The 20,056-nt window shown below is 40.2% G+C and overlaps 1 protein-coding gene across 2 annotated transcripts in view; it reads left to right on the top strand.

Moving 5' to 3' along the window:
* The window catches only part of LOC145468951 (sulfite oxidase-like), a 10,669-nt gene extending 1,030 nt beyond the window's left edge, over positions 1-9,639 (top strand). For both annotated transcript variants that reach the window (XM_081452668.1, XM_081452667.1), the window contains exons 2-7: positions 419-512; positions 1,349-1,493; positions 3,817-4,149; positions 5,450-5,671; positions 6,594-6,760; positions 7,285-9,639. In XM_081452668.1, the coding sequence (XP_081308794.1) occupies positions 442-512; positions 1,349-1,493; positions 3,817-4,149; positions 5,450-5,671; positions 6,594-6,760; positions 7,285-8,035 (1,689 nt within the window). In that variant the 5' untranslated portion in view covers positions 419-441 and the 3' untranslated portion in view covers positions 8,036-9,639. The remainder of the gene's footprint in view (positions 1-418; positions 513-1,348; positions 1,494-3,816; positions 4,150-5,449; positions 5,672-6,593; positions 6,761-7,284) is intronic.
* The last annotated feature ends 10,417 nt before the right edge of the window (positions 9,640-20,056 follow it).

The following is a 20,056-nucleotide window of genomic DNA, read 5'->3' as shown; positions in this document are numbered from 1 at the left end:
CATTGCACCTCCGTGTAGCCACCTCCGCTATGTAAATTAGTTATAACTCTTGAACTCGCATTTGTTAATTTAATTCTCATTTGTACCCTTGATAATGGCGTCATGAGGTCGCCGAAATGTCAGGAGATTATATCGTTTGTTTTTACTTGTCTTTGTATTACTAAATCATTGTTAATTATTATTATTATTATTATTATTATTGAACCCCTGATTTTTTAACCCCCTGATAACTTGAACCAAATGTTGTTTCCCTTCTCTCAGTGGAATGATTTTTGTGTCTGTTTGAGGCTCAAAAAACTCATGATTCCACTGTGCTTGACAACAACTGGAAAAGAGACAGTGTCACTGGCATTTAATGGGGCTCTGTAATCGCTAAGGGATGTAAGTACATTTTTCTCTATCTTTTGCTATACCCTAGTTCCTGGAAGATTTTGTGTTGCCATGGCATTGCTGCTTCAGAGGTCAACCTTGTGTGGTCAGTTAGGACAAGTTTTGTGTCCTAGAGGATCCAGGTAAAGTGTTTCCTTCAGTCATTTATACAACTTAACACAGACATGGATTTTTTAATTGCCTTATCAAATGATGAGAGTCAAATATATATAGCATTACAAGCCATGGGTGAAGTATACATCAGGCCTATGGCCTATACAGCTGGCACTTATCCTGGTTTCTGTAGCATGATGATGGAGCTAAGGGTTTTTCTACTCCCCCCTGGGTGGGATGCTGGTCCATCGCAGGGTTACACCCAAGCGGTAAATACCTGGGTGGAGAGAGGCAATGTGAGAGTAGTGTCTTGCTCTGAGGGACCCAACGTGATAGCCCTAGCCAGCCAGGGCTTGAACCCAGACCATTTGATCCAGAGTCTAGTAAGCTAGCCATGAGGCTATACTGCCTATGCATTACAAGCCATGCTATTTGCAAATGCAATTGGTAAAAACATGGAATCAGAGGGTTATAAATTCTCTATCTCATTTTATAGATATACTCATTAAAAATATTAAAATGCAGTCCTTTGTTTTTACTTTGTATTTATATTGTTGCTGTCTGACTGTTAGTCCTGGAATAATTTGCAACAACTGAGTGCTGCAGTTAAAACCTCATGAATTTCTCATTGTAAGAGTTTCATTATTGTGAAGTTTATATGAAATAATTCATATATGAACTGCGGTGGTAGATGAAAGTGAAGAATGATCATCGCAGTAAATTTTCCAATTTAAGCAATTGGAAAGAAGAAGCCTGAATCCCGTTGAAGCCCTGATTTTTTTCAGGCTTCTTCTTTCCAATTGCTCATTTAGGAATAAAACTAGATGTGTTAATATACATGTAGTTCAATCATTGTTATTTGCAGGCATTTGATGAGAATGAATTTGGCACAACCAGTAAGAAAAATCAGCTCCCATTCAGCTTACGTGACAAGATCATCTCACTATACAGTCATTGGGGCTTTAGTAGGCACCATGACTGGACTTGGTCTTATTTTGAACAAGCAAAAGGTACTAATAATAAGTATTAACTTATCAAGCTTTCTCCTTTGCAACTGTTACTAGGGTCGTCACGCAACACTTCTCCTTCACATCGCTTCTTGGGGGAGAAGCATTGCATGACGACCCTAACAACGGCCAAGAAGGAGACTATTTGTAAATAGGTATGTAAATGGTTGTGTAAAATAAGTGCAAACTTACCTGTGCCTTACTTTAATCAATTTTCTTATAAAAACGATATACCGTAAAGATTCAGTTTAGTCCCTGAGGTGCTAATTTAGGTTTGGTGGCTTGAGGGAGTGCACTTATTGGAGAAGGGGCATTTTTTAGGAACGGGGCTCTTATTTCAATTTGAACCCTATTAAATGGCCACCCTTGGGGAAATGGATAGTGGCAGCTTAAAGGGAGCGGGAGGCTTAATGGAGGTAAAAACAAGAAAACATCAGGACATTGATTACTGGTGGCCTAATAGGGGTGGCTGTTTAATAGGTGGCTGCTAAATAAGAGTTTGACTGTATATGTTGTGGTTATATTTTAAGCTTGGTACAATTTGGTATTTGCCTTTGTTCTGGTGAATGGAATATAAGGTTATGTGTATAAAACAAAGGATACTAGATTGCACAAAGGGTAGAACTGAACCGCAATATATATAACCACAACAGCCAGCATAGCAGAAATACACGAGGTGCTAATTTAACCATTTTACCAAGGAGATACATTAGAGAGAAAGAGGGAGGTCGCATGTTTTCTGCAACAACTTCAAGATGTTGGAATCACCTCTCCCTTAAGCTATGCACTTCTCAATCTGTATATACTTTGAAGAATGCTTTGTGTATAAACATTTTAAATTAAGTCTTAGGGGTAAGATTTTTACTCCTTTCTTGGATAATTTATTTTCAGTTTGCACGATATGAGCAATATGTTTTACCTTTGACTTGTAGATCTAAATCTGTTGTACATTGTGATATTGAAAAAGGTTTTAAATAAATTCTTAATTAGGTTACTGATTGAAATAGGTGTTATTTAAATTGTAACAATGTTTATAGAGGGCCACAAGTTCATTAGTTTTTTAACTATTGTCACCCTCTTTAGATAAAGTTTGATTGATTGATTGATTGATACATCTGAATGTGATGCAGTAATTTAATGTAAAGTAACAGAAACTTTAACTCAAGAACTGTAACAGTGGAGGTTCTGATACCCATATTATGTTTAATATTATGCTCAGATAAGAAAGCAGGCTTCATAATTCATTCTTCTAATCGGTTGATTCTATGTAAATGCCCTGAATTCCACTCTTGCCATGGGGATGCTTTTTAGAAAGGGGCGCTTTGTGGAATGAGGGCACTAAATCAAACCATTATGGTAAGCGTGATTTGATTAAGTGTCATCATTCCAAAAAGTGCCTCCTTTTCTCATTAGGGTAAAGCTCTTTAAAAAATCATTATGGTAAGCTCATTGGTTGTCATTACAAAGAAAGAAATTGAATCTATGGACTCTAAAGAGAGTTGACTTTGCATCGTTGTGGTGAACCATATTCTATGAATCATGCCTTTTAAATTAATTGATATTATAGATATAAAAAATAAATAGATATAGGAAATAAAATATAGAGGTTATATTGCTAGGCAATGACTGATTTTGAGCAAGAGACCATCACTACTGTCCCACATGTGTCACAGGTTACTCTCATATTTGGCTCTTTTCAATTAGGCTTACATTTGCCTAATGAACTTTTTCAGGCAGCCTTTTTTCTGAGAGCTGGAAGTTAATTTACTAGCAGCAAATATAATCCCTCTCTTTCCCTTTCTATGTGTATCGATAGTTAACTGCTCTATTGACAAAGTAGGTTGAACAACATAGGTACTTAAGACATAATCAATAAAGTAAGGGTGGGAAATTGCTGCTTACAACACCCCTTAAGCCCTGAGCAAAGCCCCGTCCATGAAGGGACACAATAATGATAATGATAATGATAATGATAATGATGATAATTAATAATAAATAATAATAATAATCAACTCTATTTATTGAGGGTAGTACATAACAGTAATCTGGAAAACCAGTGGCCCTCATATAAATATTTACAGAATAAAAAAGATGACATGTCAAGAATTAAAAGTATAGAAAGATTCTCAGTTATGTAACAATAATTTGAAAAACTAAGATATGAGACACACTATGCCACTTTTCCATTGGATTAAGTTAACTTGGCTCCACTGGGGACATTATGCAAGTAACTATAACCATCTTGCAGTATAAGCATGGGGTACTCCTTGGCATGGTGAAAGGTTTGTGTTTTCTTATAACTGTCAGACTGTGTGTATTTTAACAGCTCTCACAGGCTAAAGAAGCAAGTACTTCAAATGAGGATAAAACACCACAAGGTGAAGGTCCAGTTTACACTATGGAAGAAGTTTCCCAACACAACACGGCAGAGAAAGGCATCTGGGTCACATACCAAGGCAATGTGTATGACATTACAGATTTTATTGCACACCATCCTGGTGGCTCACAGAAGGTTATATTGGCAGCTGGAGGAGCATTGGAACCATTTTGGGCTCTTTATGCAGTGCACAATACTCAGCATGTCCGGGACTGGTTGGAAGAATTTCGCATTGGTTCCTTGGCCAAAGATGACAGTTCTCATCACGCTGCTGATATCAAGGTACCATACCTAATCTGGAATTTTCCAAGTAGGAATTTTTTACTTACATTGTAGAGATACAATGCATGTGGAGGGAGTGTAGCTGTACGACTTTGATGTTTGACATCATAGGTCTTAATATTAAAATGTAAATTTACATGCCGACTGTGGCACTAAATTTTTGCAATTTTTGGGGGTTTTTTTTTCATGATCTGCAAAAAAAGCTCCTGCAAAAAAAAATTCCCACAAAAATTTTCTGCACAAAAATTTACTCCACTAGCAAAATTATACATACCAACATCACAAGTAGAATCTTGTTGCTGCCATCAACCACACAAAAGCATGTGACATTGATTACTGGATTCCTGGGTTTTACATCATTCTCTATATGTTGTTTCACGTGCAGTTTAATAAATTACAACATTTTTGCATTTTTAAATTATTAAAAAATGCAAAAATGTTGTAATTTCAATTAAATGCAACTTCCTGAAAATAGCAAAAATTAATACCCAGCAAGACTAAACCAGACTTTTAAAATCGCAAAAATTAAGTCCCTCAAAACAAAAGAAATCGTCAGTTCGCAAAAATAAACTCCCGCAAAAACTTAGTGCCACATGATACAAATAAACTTTAGTATTATGCTGGTTTAAAATGAGCAATGATAGGGCAGATGGCCATTAAATAACTTTGCTGGATTTAATGATCTTGGATGTTCAGTGACCCCTACTGTTCTTTTGATGGATCATTTTCTCTATCGATTTTCTACGTTGTGAAAAAATTGAAGAAAATCTATCAATTAGAAGTTTGAATTTTTTGCAAAATGTACCATGAAATTGCATTATTTTTAGCTCTTCATTTATCTGTGTGGCGGTTTCAAATGCCTTTTGAAGGGTTAAGTTTTGTGAAAACATTGGCAAAATTTGGAATTATTTATGCAACAGATCCACTTCTACAAAATATGACTAAGATTGTTTGCCTCCGTTGACTCACCTTCGATATTTGTAACTATAAACCCCTGTAGATCATGCTGAATTACCAGTGCCAATATTTCAAAATCAGGGTAGCTTTCCACATGCTTTATCTCCGAAACGAAGTCAGTAACTCCCAATTTTTTTGCATTTCTGACACAAGTAATTCATTATCTGACTGCAGTAAAAAATTTTTAAAAATCTATCGACTGGAAAATTTTCACATGAATGTCCTTAAATGCCTCAAATCCAGTTAATCGGCATTCATACATCCATTGATTTATTGTCATTGGTTGCTCTGTGAACCAGACAATTGAATTGTACATCATAATTAACACCATGTGATGTTTTAGGATCCATTTGCTAATGACCCAGCACGTCACCCAGCACTGAAGGTCAATACCAAGAAGCCATTCAATGCTGAACCACCCATGCAGCTCTTGTCAGACAATCTCGTTACTCCTAACGAGATCTTCTTTATTCGTAACCATCTACCTGTTCCCGATATTGATGAAAACAAGTATGAGTTGGAAATAACTGGTGAAGGAATTAACACTGTTACACTCTCTCTTGAGGTAATTTATTTTTTGGTTGGAAATTTAAAACCGCCCGTGTCACACTTCCAATAAACATGCATAACTTTGATTGAGAGTGGAAGGTCCAATGGAAAGTTTTTAACGAATAGAAATTGTGCAACTTAGTAGCACGTGCTGGCCAGAGTCCTCTGAACTTGCCTGTGTAGGGAGCACTCATGTATGCATGAAATGAAGCATGTGTTTTTCCACCAGAATGTATCTTGTTACTCTTGCGCACTACTCAAACAAGTGCCTACTATGCAGACAACCACTGCCCGCATTAATAGTAATCGATAAACTTTTATGTAATGCATATACACTGTACAATGCTGTCCTATATGCTTCACAAAGATAAAATCTTGAATATTCAATGCTTCTTATACAGAAATTGAAACTAAATGAAATGAATACTGTATCTGCTGATTATAAAGGTTAATTACACTTTAATAAAATATATACATAGATTAAAACTACTAGTCCCAATAACAATAAATAATAAAAATTATAAGCTTGTTTGAAAAGATGGGTCTTCAATTTCAATTAAAAGTGTGTAATTAACTTTTACATTATTGTTTCTGCCACTGCTTCATTAAAAACCATCGGTTTAGTAATAAATTACTAGGGCGGTGAATTCCGTATACCGCTAGTTTATCAGTACCTGGCTAGCTTCAGAAGCACTCAATGCATGCAGAAGTCTATGAAATTGTAGCCCTTTGTACACATTGCGAACCTATTCATAAAGTTCCTAAACAACTGATAAGGGTGCAGCCATTTGCCACTTTAAAGAGGAGAAGAAATCTGGGAGAAATTGCTTGTGGGATAGATACTGGGGGTAACATAGCATTCCGTCTTTAGTTTTGTCCCCAGTTACTATTCCACTAGCCACTGCGAGATGAAACTTGTTTTGCTATTGTTGCTTCAGGACCTGAAGACCAAGTTTCCAAAGCACTCAGTCACGGCAACTATGCAATGTGCAGGTAACCGAAGAAGTGAAATGAACCAAATCAAGATGGTCAAAGGTCTTAACTGGGGAGCAGCCGCCATTAGCACTGCAATGTGGACGGGAGTTCTTTTGAAAGATGTACTAAGGTAATTTGTGTGTTGAAATGAGACTCGTTTCGTGTATCGAGAGAGACGAGACGAGTCTTGCGAGAAACGAGACTCGTGTCGTGTATCGAGAGAGACGAGACGCGTCTTGCGAGAAACGAGACTCGTGTCGTGTATCGAGAGAGACGAGACGCGTCTTGCGACAACGTGAAATGTGTCCCCAAAAATGAGACTTGTATGGAGAGGAACGTGACTCGCCTTGAGGGAAACGTGACCGCCAAGCGAAAAACAAGGCTTGAGTTGAGAGAAACAAGGCTCGAGTCGTGAGAAACCTGGGAGATCTCGTGAGAGTTGTGACTCTTGTGAAAGGAACGTAACACGACTCGAGAAAAATGAGACTTCTATCGAGAGAAACATGATGCGTCTTGCGAGATACAAGACTTGTATCTCAATGCAGTAGGCAACAATCTCTCGAGACAGGACACTCGCCTCGCGAGAACATGACAAGTCTCGGGAAAGTAATAGTATACTTTTAATGGTACTCTTGTCTGATTTTTTTATATTAGGTATGCTGGACTCGATGACTCCTCTGTTAGAAAAACTGCCGCACAACACATTCAGTTTGAAGGGGCGGATCGTGATATCACGGGCTCCACGTACGGAGCTTCGATACCTGTAAACAGTGCGCTTTCTTCTGAAAAGGACGTTCTTGTGGCCTACGAAATGAACGGTGTTCCGATTCCCAGGGATCACGGCTTTCCTGTGCGACTTGTAGCCCCAGGGGTAGTTGGTGCACGCAATGTGAAGTGGCTGAAGAAGATTATATCGAGTAAAGAGGAGAGCCTCAGTCACTGGCAACAGAATGACTACAAAGGGTTCTCCCCGTCAGTCGATTGGGACACGGTCGACTTCAAGTCAGCTCCTGCCATTCAAGAGCTGCCGGTCACATCAGCCATCTGTGATCCACCAGAAGGCGCGGTGATCTCCGCAGACGAGGGGGAGATCTCACTGAAAGGTTACGCTTGGAGTGGAGGGGGGAGAGGCATCGTCCGAGTGGACGTGTCCCTGGATGACGGCAAAACGTGGCACGTCGCTAAACTGGAAGGAGAGGACAAGCTAGAACGTGCATGGGCTTGGAAACTGTGGCACGCTACCCTTCCCCTGCCAGAAGGGAAGGAAGCCCTGCAGATCTGTGTCAAAGCAGTGGATTCGTCTTACAACTCACAGCCTGAAGGTGTTGCGCCCATCTGGAACTTGCGCGGGGTTCTTTCAAACGCTTGGCATCGAGTTAACGTTAAAGTTGAACATGAGCAGTAAAATGGTGCGACGATGGAGGATCATGCAGATGTGGTGCGCTGTACTGAAGGTGGCTTGATCCTATTAATTTGCGAAGAGAAGTTTTAGTTTGTAACTAGGAAATTGCTGGGCTGCGCCAGGAAAGCATTCAGCTGTGTACCAACATTTCCAAGTTGCCTTTTACCTTTGTCTCAAACCTAACCTCCGATCAGGTGTTCTTTTTGGTTTTTGGTTTTTTTTTTTAGCGAAAAAAGAATGCCTGATCGCAGGTTATCTCAAAGCGAGTCTTTGTCCGAAACCTTTTATATGAAAATGTGTTCCACCTACAGGTTCATTTTCTTTCAAATCAAACTTATGAAGGAGGACTCGTTTTGAAACAGAGGCACAAGGTAACTCGGAAATGGCCTATTGATCGCCAGAGAGTTTGACGGTGCGACTGATGTTTCGAGTGTTAGCCCTTCGTCAGAGCAAAATGGAGGACCGTGGTTTGAATGTGTGTTTATGTAAAGTGTAGCAGGGAAATATTTTGTGTAAGAGTATATAAACACACATACAACCCACAATGCCTCACAATAGCTAACTAATAAATTGTGGGGTGGTAACCTTTTTTAGCAAAGAGAGGTCTAAAAATATTGCCTCTGACGTTGGCATTTGCACGAAAAGAAATCTTTCGTTGCATTTGAAAAGCTTTTAGGCCCCGGCCAAACGATCGCAACATGTCAACGCAACATCAGTTGTTGGGTGCAACATGTTGCGCGCGTTTGGCCACCCTGTTGCAGCATGTTGGGTGTTGTTGGCTGACATTTGACCATTTCAAAATTTGAGTCAACAATAGCCAACTTGTCACAACACGTCGCAACAGGGCGGCCATACGCGTGCAACTTGGTGCGCCCAACAATGTTACGATATGTTGCGTTGAAATGTTGCGATCGTTTGGCCGGAACATTATGCATCTATCTTTTAGCTGGTTAGGCATAACATATTTTTTAGTAGCGCGCAGTATAGTCAGGATTCTCATGAAATTGGGTGGAAGAAAACTTGGGAGCCCTAAGACTTATTCGATGAAGTAAGGGCACTTAAAATAATCCATCGTCGTCGTTGTTTTTACGTCCAAAAAGTTTCATTTAGGATGCCCCTCCCCCCGCCAAAAAAAAATAACAAACAAAACGAGCAAAGAAATCAGTTAATTTTTTTCCGGCTAAGAGTGACAGAAAAATGAAAGAAACCCGCAAATTAATGGGTTCAGGCCACTTTTTACATCGAATCAAAGACCGTTGAATACAGTCAGTGAAAAACCGATCACCTTGCCTCCTCTTTGAAGAAGTATTTAACACTTAATAACAACAGAAGAAATAAAGTTAAAGGTAGTAGATTGTGTTTGCTAAAAAGGAAAAATGCCGAAGTGTTGGCACTAAACGGAAAAGGATCAGTGAACAATGACGGCTATTATTATAGAAGATTGAGATGAATTACCAAAGATGAATCTGAACGATGTGGGTTAAACTTTTAACGATATGCAAACTATGAACTGAATTTTTCAATAGTGGAACATTTTTCAATAGTCAGCTCCGCGTTCGTATCGTGTAGCAAATCGGTTCAATGCAACCATAAAGCTTTGCACAAGAGTCGGGATGTGTTTATTTGGACCTACAAGAGAGGAGGAAGGTGAGGGAGTTACTCCCCCCCTTTATCTTCATGGTAATCCCTCTCAAGTTATTCTTAGGTTACTGCTGGCTCCGGAAATCCCAGGAGGGTGTAGAAATAGCCAATCCTGTGACACGGCATGGAGAACCCAAGCGACTTTACCCTCTCTGTTATCCTCCACGAAAACATCCACGCCGAAGACGCGCGTGGCAACATTATCCGCGGAAAGACTCGGTACCATGTAAAACAACTTGAGAGAAAGGGAAAAAGGCTCATATAGGTTAACTCTGTGACCCTTTCTCCTCTGTTGTGACGTAGGCATTGTATGAATTATGTTGAGCAACTTGTAGGGAGATCAACAGGAGGCAGGCTCATTTTGTTGGCGCCTCGTCACCAGACTCCACCCTGCCGGATCTTTCCGCTCTTCGCCACCCGCGCGTGTGACTCGAAGGTGAGCCTGCGCGCAGGTTAGCTCAGACTCTGAGACAAACGAACTATTCAATGAACCAACCACCCAATCCGAAACTTAAAATGAACGGCAAGTTACAATGGCTAGAAACGGCGAAGAAGCTAGACTCAAAACTCCAAGAACAACGGCAACGTTGGTCAAAAAAAAAGTTGCAACAAAGTTGAAAATCTGAAAAATCAAGACAACAAGGTTTAAACGTACGACACTTCCGTAGCTAGAAAAACGTTATGACTGAGGCAATGTCCATGGTTCAATTCCTAGGTATTTTATTATTTTACTTTCTTCCTTCCAAAACAAAAACAAAAACAAAAACAATGACTGAGGCGAGCACGTTCTGGGCCACGATTGGCTAAAATGAAATCACGTGAAATCATGCGCGCGGACAAAACACATACTAAGGCGAGAGGGGTGAGTTCAGAATTGAGAATTCGAAGAGTTCAAACAGGCATCTTTCTAGAGCATCTTCAGGGTTGAGTGCCGTTGGAACGCCACAGTTTTCATTCCTTTTACACAGTTTCTCTCATCTCGTTTTTGAATGAAAATGGAAAACAGAAGATGTTGTCAAGGTTTTACTAAATAATTGATAGCTAGATACCAGAACCACCCCTAGTAATCATTGACGTCATGAAACAATGCTGGAGACCTCAAAAGGCGTTTGTGACGTCAAAACAGTGTCATGCTTATGAATGACGTCATTATACAATGGCGATGACGTCAAAAGCGTGTCACGCCCTAGCAACATTCTTGCAGGGCTCAACTGTTTCATTTTGAAAAACAACAATGACGGGAAACATATATCAATTTAAATTTCCGATCTGTTGATCGAAACGTTGGAAAAGTTTCATCGTTGGTCGAGTCATGCGTTTGGCAGAGGGCTCATAGCCTACTCCAACCTCATTCCAAGGGCCTTCTCAACGATAAAAAGTGGAGAAGGCCAGAGGACGAGGTTGAGCCAACTCAAAATTTCGGGCTATTGCGTCAGAACTTCGCATCTTAGCAACCGCTGTAAGCATGACGTCACGGCCAAAGAACTGCGGCACTAAATAAAGATGCTGCAAAGATTTTGACGCAAGGTTTGGTAATGCTTTGACGAATTTGGCCATTTTCAAGGGTTCCTTATTTTCAAATAAAAAGGAGAAAACACGACTAGCAAAACGATGGAAAGAAGAAATCATAGTGCAACATATTTTGTCTATAGGAAGTATTTTTCAACAGAATAAGCATCTATGGAGTCTATTAACCAGAGTGATATGGAAAAGGCAGTCATGTCCAAGCGGCCGAAGGCAAAAAATCAAGAAAGCAACCAGGACAAGGATATGCGTAGAATCAGATTTCGATTCGTCACAGCCGAAATGTTAGAAAAGTATCGTAAGATGAGTGAGGAAGCAGAAATGTTCAAAAGGCAATATGAAGAAGCTGCTTTTAAAGTATATGGAACGATTCCCGCGGGAAAATCGTCTTTTGAAATGCAACGTGAGAACACTGAAGAACATAAAGAAAACCATGGAAACGACTAGCTGAAGAAACGGCCACATGAAACAACGTATCTGCTAAAATATTAATTTATTGTAGCTCCCAATTTTTACGTTCAAAAAACGTTGAAATCGCTTGGGCCCCGTCCAAACTACGCCGGAGGAATTTGAAAACGCAGCTTTATTTCTACGGTTAGGCCAACCGTCCACACTAATCCGTCACGAAAACGCTCTTCAAACCGGAGAAATTTGAAAACGCAGCTTTATTTCTACGGTTAGGCCAACCGTCCACACTAATCCGTCACGAAAACGCTCTTCAAACCGGAGAAATTTGAAAACGCAGCTTTATTTCTACGGTTAGGCCTACCGTCCACACTAATCCGGCACGAAAACGCTCTTCAAACCGGAGAAATTTGAAAACGCAGCTTTATTTCAACGGTTAGGCCTACCGTCCACGCTAATCCGGCACGAAAACGCTCTTCAAACCGGAGAAATTTGAAAACGCAGCTTTATTTCAACGGTTAGGCCTACCGTCCACGCTAATCCGGCACGAAAACGCTCTTCAAACCGGAGAAATTTGAAAACGCAGCTTTATTTCAACGGTTAGGCCTACCGTCCACACTAATCCGGCACGAAAACGCTCTTCAAACCGGAGAAATTTGAAAACGCAGCTTTATTTCTACGGTTAGGCCTACCGTCCACACTAATCCGGCACGAAAACGCTCTTCAAACCGGAGAAATTTGAAAACGCAGCTTTATTTCAACGGTTAGGCCTACCGTCCACACTAATCCGGCACGAAAACGCTCTTCAAACCGGAGAAATTTGAAAACGCAGCTTTATTTCTACGGTTAGGCCTACCGTCCACACTAATCCGGCACGAAAACGCTCTTCAAACCGGAGAAATTTGAAAACGCAGCTTTATTTCAACGGTTAGGCCTACCGTCCACACTAATCCGGCACGAAAACGCTCTTCAAACCGGAGAAATTTGAAAACGCAGCTTTATTTCAACGGTTAGGCCTACCGTCCACACTAATCCGGCACGAAAACGCTCTTCAAACCGGAGAAATTTGAAAACGCAGCTTTATTTCTACGGTTAGGCCTACCGTCCACACTAATCCGGCACGAAAACGCTCTTCAAACCGGAGAAATTTGAAAACGCAGCTTTATTTCAACGGTTAGGCCTACCGTCCACACTAATCCGGCACGAAAACGCTCTTCAAACCGGAGAAATTTGAAAACGCAGCTTTATTTCTACGGTTAGGCCTACCGTCCACACTAATCCGGCACGAAAACGCTCTTCAAACCGGAGAAATTTGAAAACGCAGCTTTATTTCAACGGTTAGGCCTACCGTCCACACTAATCCGGCACGAAAACGCTCTTCAAACCGGAGAAATTTGAAAACGCAGCTTTATTTCTACGGTTAGGCCTACCGTCCACACTAATCCGGCACGAAAACGCTCTTCAAACCGGAGAAATTTGAAAACGCAGCTTTATTTCAACGGTTAGGCCTACCGTCCACACTAATCCGGCACGAAAACGCTCTTCAAACCGGAGAAATTTGAAAACGCAGCTTTATTTCAACGGTTAGGCCTACCGTCCACACTAATCCGGCACGAAAACGCTCTTCAAACCGGAGAAATTTGAAAACGCAGCTTTATTTCTACGGTTAGGCCAACCGTCCACACTAATCCGGCACGAAAACGGAGCTTTTCGAAAAAGCTCTCCAAACCGGAGAAATTTGAAAACAACGGTTTGCGTCTTAGTGTGGATGGAAAACATTCTGAAAACGGAACTTTATTTTCGAAAGCGATGACGTCTTGATAATCGTGCGATTTACCCTGACCCTCAAGGGTGCACTCAAGCTTTTCTGCCACTGGTGAGGGTGTCTGGAAAACCCGAATAGCGAACAGCGAATAGTCCCGAAGAGCGAACGGCGAATAGTCCCGAATAGCGAACAGCGAATAGTCCCGAATAGCGAACAGCGAATAGTCCCGAATAGCGAACAGCGAATAGTCCCGAATAGCGAATAGCGAATAGTACGAATAGTGCGAATAGTGGCGAACAGTCTCGAATAGTGGCAAATAGTAGCAAATAGGGTACCCAGTATCTCGCAGTCAACCTCGTAGCAACTTAGGATAGGATTTTCCGGCTAAAAAGCACAGACGCTTATCAGGACAAAAGGTGTTTCTAAACGTAATTTATTCTGTTTTAACCGCTGCCAAAGCGTAAATACGTCTTTATTAGTTTATCATTGTGTTTTCTATTTTCGTAATGTCGGCGATGGACAGCCTACTAGCCTGAGTCCGGAGAAGAAAAGGTAATAAATTCACTGATATTCTGTTGCTTATTTGGATAATTAATTAACGCTGGATATTAGATCTAAAGCGGTGACTATTGACGACTATTCGTCACTATTCGCCACTTTTCGCGACTGTTCGCCACTACTCGCACTACTCGAGACTGTTCGCACTATACGGGACTATTCGCTATTCGCGACTATTCGCTATTCACGACTATTCGCTATTCGCTATTCGGGTTTTCCAGACACCCCACTCGTGATTGTTACTCTTTCAAATTTCTCCCGCGTAGTGTGGACCGAAAACATTCGGAGTGAAAACCCGTTTTCAAGTTTCTCCAGCGTCACGTCAATCTCAATCCTCATCTTGCCCTTGTAAGCTGAGTTGCCAGTAATCGGATACCCATGTTTGCGCAAAGAACTCTGGGATTGTCAGGGGACAAACATCGCAAGTCGCTAGAAGGAAATGTATAGCGAAAAGTTGTTTCGAGGCACAAAAAAAAAAACGATTTCGGAGAAAGCTCAACGCTATTTCGCCCTTGTTTTATCGCAAATGGATTTGCGCAGTGTTGATACGTGGAAAATGAAAGTTTTTGTTTGAATAACCGTGAAATATGTAATAAAATCTACCGATAAACTCGCTTGCGTGAGGTTTATTTGCCTTTAACACAGCACCGAGCTTTTGAAGGTCTTTCTGTTTGAGCCACAATGTTAGAAAGAAAGGCGCTGTCTGCCCCTGATTTTAGCTTGATCATAAGTGCGAGGTAAATTTCCGCCCCCTCCCTCAATATGGTGTCAGCTGCCTCACACCAATACTGAGAAACTTTTGACGACAAATTCCTGAAATTCTCCTTCCCCTAGGCTCGATTTCCGCCGCTCTCTCTTGTCTGGTCTAAGTTATTGTCTGCGTTCCTTCGGGTCAAGAGCGCGGGCTCCTTTCTCGAACAGCGGCTGATAATCGAGCCTACCCAAAGCCCTTTAATTTTCGCGAATTTTCAGGAAATCATAGCTTGTGTTAATTAAACTGCTTCCGACTCAATTTACTTCTATAGCTGTTTTGATAGTATTTTCATGCAATTTTTACGGCATTTTCACTTCGCGATTTTGCATAAGCCGTAATTTCCGGCACTGAATTAATTTTCACGGATTTGGAGAATTTGTGTAATTTTTTTTTCTTAGGCCATCGTAGCTTGATTTAGAACATAACATTAACTGAGAAACATTGTATTCCAGCGCATTTTAATACACAACTTCACGTTTCGTAGGCTAGTCTACATACATTTTCAAAAGTGACCGCTTTCTCGTAACCTCATTGTAATTCATTACTTGCGATGATGATGGAATTAAACTTATTATTATTATTATTATTATTATTATTACTATTATTATTATTGTTATTATTAGTAATAGTAATTGGACCGAGTGGAGTACAACTCAGGGAATTATTATTATTATGATGATGATGATGATGATTATTATTACTATTATTATTACTATTATTATTATTATTATTATTATTATTACAATTTTTTGAAAACCGTATATCGTAAATATATTAGAGGTCTGAAACCTAGACTGAGAAGATCTGCAGCAGTACTCTAACCTGTCTAGACATCATGAGGAGTAACCGCTAATAATTACAGTGGAACCTCGATTTAACGAACCTCTGTTTAACGAAGTCCTCGATATAACGAACGATGTTCTACGTCCTGGCCAAAGTTACAGTAAAATGTATGGAATACAACCTCGATATAACGAATTCTTCGATTTAACGAGCATAATCCGGAAGCCCAAACGTAAAATCTACCTCGATATAACGAATTACAATGTCAACACGCGACAGAAGATAAACGCTGAACAGATCAACAGTCAACAAATCCTTGTAATCCTTATGGTAACGAGACAGCAATCTTTCAGTCAACGGCTTATTATACGTCAAAGACATTGGCACTATAGTATTTCGACATCAATTAACTTCTGATCTATCTTCTTTGAAATCCGGAAATGTTGGGTGGTGCAACATAACAACACTAAAGCCCGTTTCGTTGTTTACATAGACAATTTTCTGTATAACCTCTATGGTGCAACATTTTTAAATCGCTACCCTGAAAAGTGTCGTTTTATTGTAAACAAAAGCTGCTCGTCTGCTCAAAAGTGAAAATAATTCATACTGAAAGCCACCATACCTTTAATGAATTGCATCTCAAAACGCGGCACTTCTGGGTGACGAAAATTGCATTGAATTGCGTGACAAAAGTCACCTGTGTTACAAATCAATCATTAACTATGACCTCGATATAACGAACATTTTGGTCGTTCCCCTCAAATTCGTTACATGGAGGTTTTCGATATAACGAACCCTCGATTTAACGAACAAATTTGGCCGGTCCCCAGCGACTTGGTTAAATCGAGGTTCCACTGTATAAAGCAACAACTTACGAAACGTCAGGTTCTGTATTTACTGAAAATTCGTTGGAATACAATGTTTATCACCGCTGTTTGTGTTATATTCTTATTGTTTAAATGTCTTTTACAATTAACACCTGGTTCATAGGTTGCATTTCTGTCGAATTTAATTCGTTGAATTGTATTCCACATGGCCGAAATGCGGCGTATAAACCGGGCCCCGTTCTTTTTTTTTTTTCACCTGTTCTCAGGTAGCTCAGGGAGCTAGCGAACGCGAATTTTTCGCGCCAAAAGCGTGGCTGCTAGACCAAGTTTGTCACGTGACGACATATTTTTTAAAAACGAGCAGTCTGCAGCTTCAGTCTGTACGTGTAGTAAGGAACTTTCTAAAGCCGACAAACTTCGACGGCCTTTTGGACAAATCCACCATGGAAGGAAGCAAGGAGATAAGTTAAGGTGAGACTGTGGTAAGGAAACTAATCTAATTAAGTTAATTTTGAAGTAAAGAATCAAAAGAGCGAGTCCAAGAGGTACACAACATCACTGAACATCGGCTGACAAACTTTGACTGAACGATGTTTTGAATTGTGGATTAATTAAGCTAATCTTGTCGTTCGAGACGGTTGAATAACGAATAATTCAGTTAATTTATGATGACCTTTGTTGAAAAATAAGTCTTGTTTAGTCTTGGGATGTTACCTCGTCTTGTTCTTATCGCCGAAGTCGCTCATAACAAAATGACCTTGGTTCATAAGACGTAAGTTTACATTTTTCATGTTTAGCGGTAATTTTGAACTATTTTAGAGCGGTTTTCAATTGAGTGTCGTAAAACCAAAACCAAAACCAGTTACTTACCAATTAGACTTCTCAGCTAATCTCGAACTGTAGTAAAACCAAAACCAAAACCAAAGTAATTGTCTAATTACTTTAGACTCTCAACTGAGAACCGCTCTATATGAGGAAAGCTAATAACAGTGATCTTTGTTTCTCCAAAATCACAGTTAATCTGAACTGATAGGTTATTAAACACATATGTTGAAGCACAGGTGTTGTGAGTTGGACGTTGATATGGAAGAAAAGTAAAAGTAACCAAAAATTTCGCGCCAAAGACGCGGCTGCTACACCACACGTGTCATGTCTGTGTAATCATGGTTACCCAGGCAACAAGTCGTCCTCTTTGATCCCTAAGTTGATACTATCAAAAAGTATTCCGCAAATTCCGAAGAAAGGTAATGTTACTTGAGAAATTTATGTTTTTCTAATTGTATGCGAAAACGATAAAAGGCGGTTTTCTTATTAATATTATAGAAGAATAAGCCCCAGGCTTTTACGACTTCGAATTCGTAAGGGCTTTTAGATGGACTTATAAACGAAGGGACTTATATCCGAGAGGGCTTATAACCGGAATATAAAAAAACCGTTACGAAACGAGCAATAGCTTTTATGATCGAAATAGGGTTTTCATTTCCTGTTTTTTCTTTTTTTTTTTTTTTTTGTGATTTAAAACATGAGGAAGTGAATTCAAATCAAAGAAAGCTAGAGGGGAGGGGGCGTGTATCTGGGGAGGGGGGAGTGAGGCTTCTAACCGGATGTATTTTTTGGTTTACAGGCAGATGGGCCTATAACCGGAGGGGCTTATAAGCGGGGAGGGGAGGGGGAGCTTATAAGCGGCAGTTCATGGTAGGATATTTAAAATAGGCAAGGGTTTGTACATCAAGGAAGAGCTGCCCGTGGAGGAGGGGGTGTGATTACTGCCGTCCAAGGCCTGACGACGATCGAATAGTATCCCATGATGCATCTGGTTTAGGCTTATATTATCACTGCGTACGTGATGTCATCATTCATTCCACGCTCTCGGGATGAAGCCATGGCGTGCTTTGACACTTGTCTGGATTCCGTGGCTTCTGCTTTTAAGAGTACTGAGTTAGCGTATATTCAGTGAGTTTCAAAGGAGAATTTTAGTCGACCTTGGTCACGCAATTTTCGTTAACCGGTACACGAGGACACAACCCTTGAAGCAGACATTCACACACGCAACACTGGTAATTGCACTGGTATGTTACGAAATTTCAGTCCACTTCGATCGCTTGAAAGGTCATAAAAATGTGGGTACTTCTCGGTACTTCTTTGCCAAGAATCATTATTATGGTTATATATTGTGGCGTGATGCCCAAAAATCGAAGACATCAACATACTGTGCAAAGAAAAGCGAATATTCATGACCTTGTTACGGGTCAACGAACACTTTGTGATGCGAATAGTCACATAACACGATCAACGACAAGAACACTATAATAAGGCCGCGCTCTTAAACACTTACAAATCATTATAATCGCGTCAAAGATTTAAAGAATGCACTTTTCTAACCTTTTACTGCAATAAAAATAAGAAATAAACCGCGGAGAAAACCACGTTATTTCACGCTGAAATCCATGTTAACTTCGATGCTGCGTCACGCACGTAGAAAATTGCATCATGGGATACTATTCGATCGTCGTCTGGCCTAAATCATAAAGATACTGCTAACCATGCGGAGTACGGAAGTGCGTTTTAATATTCATAGTAAGTAAGTCTCTCATACACCCTGGACGTTCGCTCGATCAGAGAAAGAAAATGGCCACCGAAAGCAACTCCATAAGTGCCCCGCGGTAACGAGCAAACCCTTATAGCAAAGTCGCCGTTTATATAACAAACATAGCTCGATCTAACAACAGCTGTAACAACGACAAATCTGAGAATCAGACCCTCCTAAGGGGAGGAGGAAAGCTTTTTGTTCTTTTTTCCTTCCCATTCCCCCGTTACTTACGAAAAGCCTGATACCCGGGCCTGATACTCAGGCTAAAAATTAAAAAATAAAAATTGGTCTGATAAGGTAGAAAACTGCCAGTGTCATCTTGTGAAAAATCACATCAAGCGACCCAGGTTGAATATCCGGGTTGAATATAAACCCTGACGTAACGAGAGAGTCATGGCTAGAAGGGGGTTTTGTTTATAAAGAACTTCCGTTAAGTTATTTCAGTTAAGTTATTTAATACAGTCAAACCCATATTAAGCGGCAAATTCACGTGGAACCGCAGGAAAAGCGACTGGTTTTGATGGAAAGTCTTTAGACATTTTATACAAAATATGCAGCAAGATGTTAATCTCACAGTTGGAACTTGGGCCAGTGTCTTTTTTTGTGAAAACAAAAGTAAAAACGCTCAATAATCCGCCACTAGGCGTTACTGGGTGCAGTTTCCGGTGGAGTAATTACCTTCAAAACCACAGAAAAGTCAAAGGCGATGCAAAAAATAGTCACTATTAGGCGAAGATAAAAAGTTTTTATTTTGAATTATTCGAGATCATCAAACTTATTACGCCTGCAGTGGGCTCATCACGTAATCTTCAGGAATATTGCGTGCCGATCTCAAAGAGGCAAGGGTCGTCACGCGACGCTTCCAACACGTCTTCCCAAGGGTTTTATAGCGCCATAAAGCTTCGATAAAACTGCCAGCCTTGTTACACTTGGATTCAATAGCCTTTTCTTATCGCTACTTTCGGAAGATATCCTCGCAAGTAGGCTGCCGGATACAAACTGTCCTCAATATGTAGAGTTATATTCTGTCCTGGACTTATTAAAACTATATTATAACTGTAATGATATTTGTATTTGTATTACTCATACGTCTGTTTAATGCTCTCCCAGTAACGTACAAAACTCAACTGAGTGATGACGAATTTACAACTTGTAATCCTAATTGCTTGTTTGTTCT

Source organism: Orbicella franksi, chromosome 14 (genome assembly GCF_964199315.1).
Source record: "Orbicella franksi chromosome 14, jaOrbFran1.1, whole genome shotgun sequence".
NCBI classification, from domain to species: domain Eukaryota; kingdom Metazoa; phylum Cnidaria; class Anthozoa; order Scleractinia; family Merulinidae; genus Orbicella; species Orbicella franksi.
The sequence above is the reverse complement of the archived record's forward strand: the minus strand, read 5'-3'. Positions and strand labels throughout refer to the sequence as shown.